Source organism: Cucurbita pepo, chromosome LG16 (genome assembly GCF_002806865.2).
Source record: "Cucurbita pepo subsp. pepo cultivar mu-cu-16 chromosome LG16, ASM280686v2, whole genome shotgun sequence".
Lineage (NCBI taxonomy): Eukaryota > Viridiplantae > Streptophyta > Magnoliopsida > Cucurbitales > Cucurbitaceae > Cucurbita > Cucurbita pepo.
This window is the reverse complement of record NC_036653.1, coordinates 4,334,523-4,342,360: the sequence shown is the minus strand read 5'-3', so window position 1 is coordinate 4,342,360 and position 7,838 is coordinate 4,334,523. Positions and strand designations below refer to the sequence as shown.

Below are 7,838 nucleotides of genomic sequence, written 5' to 3'. Positions count from 1 at the left end.
TTTTTTTATTTTATTTTTTTTATTTCTTTGATCTTTGTGTTTTGGAGGTTTTGTTAATTGATTATGCTCGATGGGCTTGGATTGGGATTTTTTGAATTTTGTTGTTTAATCGGCGAGTTATGGTTCGGATTCTGAAAAAGTTTTTCCAGGATGCTTCTCCTGTTAATGATGAAGATTTCTCTGCTGAATGTTCTTTTGCCGTCGAGTATACTGGTCCTGGAATCAATTACGAAATTCCCCGTGTAGTTCCTATCAATGTCGATGATATTCCTACTGCTTCTCTTGTTGTTTCATCGTCTCAGTTCGGCGATGATTTATCATCGCTGCCTGTGATACAACCTATCTTGAAGAAACTGAAGAGGGGCTCAAATTCCATCCCTAATTCTGTTTGTTTTGGTGCCAATAAGGAGGATAATGGGGAAGATGAATGTAATATCAATTCATGTGATGGAATTGGAAGTTCTGGTAAACTAGAGAATTTCTATGAGCAAAGGGAAAGATTAGAATCATTGGAAATTAAGAATGAAGAGGATTTTCAAGGTTACACGAATTCGAGCGATTCCGAATCAGAAGAATCCGGTCGGAGCTCATCTTCTGGGATTTTTGCTGTAAGAGAGGAGGAAGATGATGATGAAACTCAGCCACGGCATGGCAGAAGGCCTTCAGCTGTTACCTTTCTTGATACTCATTCAAGTCAATTTGAGGATGAGAGTATCGAAGAGATGCCTAGAGCTGAAAGGAAGGGGAAGAAAGGGTCGTGCTATTACTGCCTCAAAGGGAACCGTTTCACTGAAAAGGAAGTATGTTTAGTTTGTGGAGCCAAATATTGTGTTGAGTGTGTAATAAGAGCAATGGGATCAATGCCAGAAGGAAGGAAGTGTATCAGTTGTATTGGGTTTAGGATTGATGAATCAAGAAGAGATAACCTTGGTAAAGCCTCTAAAGTGCTCAAGAGGTTGCTTACTGACTCGGAAGTTAAGCGCACGATGTTGCGTGAGAAGGGGTGTGAAGTTAACCAGCTCCCAGCAAGACTTGTTTACGTCAATGGCGACCGTTTAAGTCGCCAAGAGCTGCTTATGTTGCAAAGTTGTCGAAAGCCACCGAAGAATCTAAAACCAGGACGGTATTGGTATGACAAAGTATCAGGCTTCTGGGGAAAGGTCCTCTCTCTTTGATTGATTGATTTTGTTTGATCTTATGAGCATGTAGAAGAAGTCATTTGCACCATGAGAAGTTTCTTAGTTTTGAACTAAACAGGAAGGACATGGACCGAGTCAGATAGTTAGCTTCCAGCTCGAAGTTGGAGGTCGGATGAAGAGGGACGCTAGCAATGGCGATACAAATGTGTGCATCAATAATCGGGAGATCACTAAACAAGAGCTCCGGATACTGAAGGTGGTGTTGTTTATCCAGTGTTTATATTTAGTTTAGCTTTATTGAATCATATGGACGTGCAAATAACACAAATGGGATCATGTTGGCTGCAGATGGCTGGAGTACCTTGTGAAGGAAGGCCTTCTTTTTGGGTTAGTGCTGATGGATCATATCGAGAAGAGGGAATGAACAATCAGGGGAAAATATGGGACAAGGTAACATTATGCGATAACGTTTGATTTTTCCTGCTCTATCGTATATATATGAAACTCACATGAACACTTTAAGTACTTTACTCTGCAGACTAGAACGAAGCTTGCTTGTGCTCTTTTTTCTTTGCCTATTCCTTCTAATTCTGCACCTTCTGGAGAGGAAATAGTGGACAAAGCTAGTTATGTTTGTCCCGAGCTGAAACCGATTCATAAACTTCTACTTGTTGGCCACAAAAATTCTGGCACGAGTACCATATTCAAGCAGGTAATTTCAGTAGTAATACTACATTTTATGCTTCATAAACTTCTACTTAACCCTTCTTGGTTGTACTTGGGAGTCCCACTGCGAGCGGATATTGTCCTCTTTGGGCTTTCCTTTTTGAGCTTCTCTTTCCCTCAAGGTTTTTAAAACGTGTATGGTAGGGAGAGGTTTCCACACCCTTATAAAGAATGTTTCGTTATCCTCCCCAACTTATGTGGGATCTCACAATCCACCACCCCCCTTCGGGGCCCAACATCCTCGCTGACACTCGTTCCTTTCTCCAGTCGATGTGGGTCCCCCTAATCCATCTCTCTTCGGGGTCCAACGTCCATGTTGGTATACCGCCTTGTGTCCACCCCCTTCGGGGCTCAGCCTCCTCATTGGCACATTACCTATTGTCTGGCTCTGATACCATTTGTAAGAGATGGAGACCATTGCTAGTGAATATTGTCCTCTTTGGACTTTCCCTTTTGAGCTTCCTCTCTAGGTTTTTAAAACGCCTCTGCTAGGAATTGGTTTCCACACCCTTATAAAGAATGCTTCGTTCTCCTCTTCAACTGATATGGGATCTCGCACTATCATTGGTATACTACAAATAATATTGATATAAAATGCTTATCCTGTATACTTCCTGAACAGTGATCATTTCTTCATTTTAGGCCAAACTAATATATAAAGTTCCTTTCTCTGATGACGAGCGTCGTAATATAAAGTTCCTGATTCAAAGGAAGTTGTATTGGTATCTTGGCATACTATTGGAAGGACGGGAACGTTTTGAAGAAGAGATTTTGATGGACGAGAAAAATAAGAAACCCGTGAACGATCCGTCCATCTCGTCAGCATCAGGTCTGTTGTAATTCAATTTTCAGATGTGTTTTCTTCCCAACAATGAATAACTTGCATAGAATATGTCCACATTGATGCACTTTTCAGTTAATAGATTATGATTTCATTGTGTCTACATGTAACGGCCCAAGCCCACCGCTAGCAGATATCATCTTCTTTAAGTTTTTCCTTTTGGGCTTCCCCTCAAGATTTTTAAAACGTGTCTGTTAGGGAGAGGTTTCCACACCCTTATAAAGCATATTTTGTTCTCCTCCCCAACCGACGTGGGATCTCACCCTACATTAGTCAGCTGATTAATGAGTAGAGTAAGGGATTGTTCTGTGGTGACAGGGAATGAAGATCCGTTGGAGCGCAAGACCGCGTATTCCCTTGGCCTTAAACTGAAAGGATTTGCAGATTGGCTTCTTCAAGTCGTGGCGTCGGGTAACTTCGAAATCATATTCCCGGCTGCTACCCGTGTGTATACCCAATTAGTGGAAGAGTTATTGAAGGATGAAGCCTTTCAAGCCACGTACAGTAGAAGGCACGAACTAGAAATGCTCCCAAGTGTTGCTACGTATTTCCTTGATCAGGTGAGTTCATGTTTTTGGGTGAGTTTATGTTATTGGAAATGCTTACAGTTTGTTAGATGTTTTCGGTTTTCGGTTTTCGGTTATCACAGTTTATTAGATCGGGTGAGTTTATGTTTCCCCTGGTGTCCTGCTTATGAATACCGGACTACAGATCATAGTAAATTTCTTTATCAACGCAGGCTGTTGACATTTCAAGTACAGAGTATGACCCTTCTCACAAGGACATCTTGTATGCCGAGGGGATCTCCTCATGTAACAGCCTCATTAACATGGAGTTCTCGTTCCCCGAGTCACGACAGGACTCCTATCTCGATCCTCCTTACGAGCACGATTCGTCATTAAGGTTCTTTTTTCAATGGATTTTAGCATACATTTATATGAAGTCACCATCTAAAAAACCCGACGCCTTGCACTTTTAGGTACCAGCTGATTCGAGTTCATCATAGTACCCTGGCAGGGAACTGCAAATGGTTGGAGATGTTTGAAGACATGAACATAATCTTATTTTGTGTTTCTTTGACCGATTACGATGAATTCGACGAAGACGATAACGGAGTTCTAGTAAACCGGATGATGGCAAGCAAGCAACTCTTCGAAAGCATCATGACGCATCGAGCCTTGAGAGGGAAGAACTTCCTTCTCATACTCAACAAGTTTGATCTCTTTGAAGAAAAGATCATTCAAGTTCCTCTTGACCAATGCGAGTGGTTCCACGACTTCAATTCGATGATGGCTACAAATTCGGGTGGAGGAAGTAGCAGCGACATGAACCCGGCATTTGCTCAACGAGCGTTTCAGTACATAGCAGTGAAATTCAAGAGATTGTTCAGTTCTTTGACAGACAAAAAGTTGTTTGTTTCACAGACTACAGGGATGGAGGCTGAAAATGTGAATGCAGCTCTTAGATTTGCAAGGGAGATAATCAAATGGCAAGTAGACAAGCCTAACCTCAGCGTTACTGAAATTTCAAGTGCCAGCGTTGATGCAAGCAGCAGCTTCACATAGGAAATCAAATTTTAAGGAGGTATTGTAAATTTACTTCATTATATGGCTCTCTAAATTATTTATTTTTTTCTTATAAAATAAAGCTAAATAATTAAGATCAGCTCCATATGATTGAATAAATTCACTTCTGATTCGGGCGAAATGGAATCCTTGGATTTTTTCGGTCTCGGACTCTATTTACATTGACACATCGTATGCTTGTGTGGATAATTGTTGAGAGGGTGTATGGTGTCACAATCGCATTGTTGCAGGAGGGAGACAGCAATTGTGTGACACTTGTTTTAACCTAACGAACAATTAGCCGTGTGAGTTTGCATTTCACAGACAATATTAGTGTATGCTCGAGTTTTGTGTCACGTTATGTTATAAGCTAAAAGCGAATAGATAACAACTACTTCGATAACTTATAACTTGGGTAGGAAGAATTTTAACCATGATGGTTATTAGACATGATTTTGGTGATCGGTCATGTACCCAGGTGTTAACATAACTATAATAATAAAAGCCTATTTAACATGTAAGCAGGTAAAAAGGTTTGAAATGGATATACGACCATGGACTACACGTTTTGAACAAGTATGATCGAAACGTTCGACATGTGGCCATAGATAGCACGCATTGGACAAGCAAGATCGTGACATATAACATAATGAAGCTTTACCAAGATAATTACGAGTATGATTGGAACATTCAACATGCGGCCATAGACAATACGCATTGGACAAGCAAGATCGTGACATACAACATAATAAAGCTTTACCAAGATAATTACACAATACGCATTGGACAAGCAAGATCGTGACATACAACATAATAAAGCTTTACCAAGATAATTACGGGTCGAGACTAATTTGGTAATCACTTAAATATTTATATTTATTTAGTTTTTTTATCTTTTGAGTTCATTCTCAATTTCATCTTATTTTTTAAAAAAATTCAATTTTATCTTTTTTTTTTTTAATTATATATTAAATCTTTTTTTTAATTATATATTAAATCTTTTAAATGGTGGGGGAATGAAATAACCTAATCCAATTAGCACTTGACACGTATCATTAAACCATTAACCGACATATTGCAACTTACACGATGTGAGTTGTCACGATCTGCAGTAAATTTCAACGATTACGTGGCATGTACAAAATTTCCGACAAATAAAAACAAGACACGTGTTAAGCGAAACTTATCAAATTAGTGTCGTGTAGGAAATTAAGGTGACATGTGATGTGACATCTCAGATTTTTCTTCAAATTATCAAACTAAAGGCGCAGCACGTGGCACCGATGTGGACAGACTATTAACCACATAATTTAATAAATAAAATATCATTACTCAAAAAAAGTATTTAATTTAATTTATTTTCTTTTTTTAGAAGCATGAGATATATTTTCACTGCCATAGCCTTTTGTCCATCCTTCTATTTCAATTAAATTTTGTATCAAATATTAAATATTTTATTAAATTATAAGTTTAATCGTAAATTTAAAGTTTTGAAAAGTCTAATAAATCATTAAATTTTATAATTGCGATAAGATTTTAAAATATTATTTAATTAACTTATAAATCATTTCCCTAAATTAAAAATTTAAAAGTACATTAAATTTAATTTAGTTTAATATTCTTAAAATTTAAATTTCACCTGTGAAATATATTTAAATCCATGGAAAAAAAATTCATTAATATTGAATTATCTTAAAATTTTAGAAAATTAAAGATGAAATTGAGAATTATGGCGAAGGTAAGAGACAAAGTAAATAAAATAAAATAAAATAATAAATAAAAAGAACAAGATCTTATTAAAAAAAGGATTAAAATAGAAATATACACATAACTCCACAATTTTGGACTTTTCGGGGCAGCTGAAAGCCAGAACCTTCGGAAGCCACCACCGCTGCCGACCGGAAAAGTGGAGAACCGCCGCCGCGTCGTGAAGAGACGGCGGTGGCGGTGGCGGTGGGAAAAAGCAGAAAATTAACTGATTTACTCTACAAATATATTCGTGAAATACTTACAAAGATATGAGAAGGAAAACAGAGGAAAACAGAGGAAAACAGAGGAAAACAGAGGAGGGGGAGTTGTCCGGCGGCGCATCACGACGGAGCGAAGCGATCGATGAGCAAACAGATGGTGGTTTCTCGTTCTCTTTCTGTTTCTGTGTCGTCGGAATGTGCAGAGACGGCGTCGTTTTGGAGGAATTGGTTGGATTTGGGCATCAATGGCTTCTTCTTCTTCTGAGCTTCAACTCTGTTCTTCCACTTCCCCAGCTCGCTCATCCATGACTCCACCATTGCCGACATGTTTTTTCTTTTCCTTTTTCTTTTTATTTTTGCACAATTTGGAGACATTTATATAGAGAGGACATATATTTAATTAATTAATTAATTAATTAATTAATTAATATTATTATTCATGGGTTGAATACTCAATTTATGGAGGAATTTTGAGGTATATTCTAATAGATATTTCATTTTTCAATTTTTTAAAACTATTTATAGATCTAATATATTTTAATTTATTAATTTTAATTAAAACATATAAATTATTTTAAATTTTAAAATTCTTAGCAATAAAAATATATGAGTGGATTTGAGAAGATTTTGCTGAGTTGATGAGCTGGCCTATGTAGTTTATAAATAAATAATTTAATTTCAAAAACATATACATCCAAATTAATAAATATATTTAATTTAAGAATAATGTATACTTTGCATCTATCTTATCTTGGCATTAAAATTTTAAAACTCTAATTTTTTTTAATTTTCGGATCAAGATAAAATTTAAAATTGGTATCATTGTAAGCTATTCTGAAGGGTGAAGATTATCCGTGTTGAAGATTATTGGAAGTGAGTCCCACATTGATTAATTTATGAGAAGATTATGAGTTTATAAGTGAGAAATACTATCTCCATTACTATCAGGCCTAAACAAAGTCACGAGCGTTGGCTCCGTACAAGTTCTTTTAGAATATTTTTAATTATTTTTTTTTAAAATTTAATCGTAATTTTTTTATTGGTGGGAGAGATAAAAGGGAATGGGAAAGTGGTTAGCGTGTGGGGACTCTATTTTTGGATTATATTTGGCAGTGATTATGTGGAAGAATTGAGAAGATGATAAGGATGGTGACGTGGATGTGTGGTGGGACCCACGTCACTTTAAATCAAATTAATAATTGATGAATTTTCTTTTTATTTAATTTTTTTTCCCATTGATTTGATTTTGATTTGGGTTTTGGACTTTTTTTTGTTGATATTATTCTCTAAAAAGAAAAAAGAAAAAAAAAAGGGTTCTTTTGGGATTTTAATTTTAAATATCTTTTAAATTTGGAGGTTTTCTATTCAAATGCATTTAATTTTATTATCGACCAAAAAAAAGAAAAATGCATTTATTTAGTCATTGGTTGATAATTATTTAATTTTTGGAAAATTATGTTGATTCGATCCTATTTACTTTACTATGATTTTTATCTTTATTAATAAAAATATTTAATTTTAGTTAAATTATAAAAAAGCAAGTTTTTAAAATACTATTTTTATGTCCCATTTAATATTATTTTTTCTCATCAGATTC

The 7,838-nt window shown here is 36.1% G+C and overlaps 1 protein-coding gene across 1 annotated transcript; it reads left to right on the top strand.

The window, feature by feature from the left end:
* LOC111777839 (extra-large guanine nucleotide-binding protein 1-like) lies at positions 1-4,371 on the top strand (the record flags this gene model as incomplete). The annotated part of the gene is given in 8 exon segments (XM_023657561.1): positions 1-1,160; positions 1,258-1,395; positions 1,488-1,589; positions 1,678-1,851; positions 2,508-2,694; positions 3,025-3,266; positions 3,446-3,609; positions 3,686-4,371. Coding segments are annotated over 8 exon segments (2,634 nt in total). The 3' UTR covers positions 4,272-4,371.
* Positions 4,372-7,838: the final 3,467 nt, after the last annotated feature.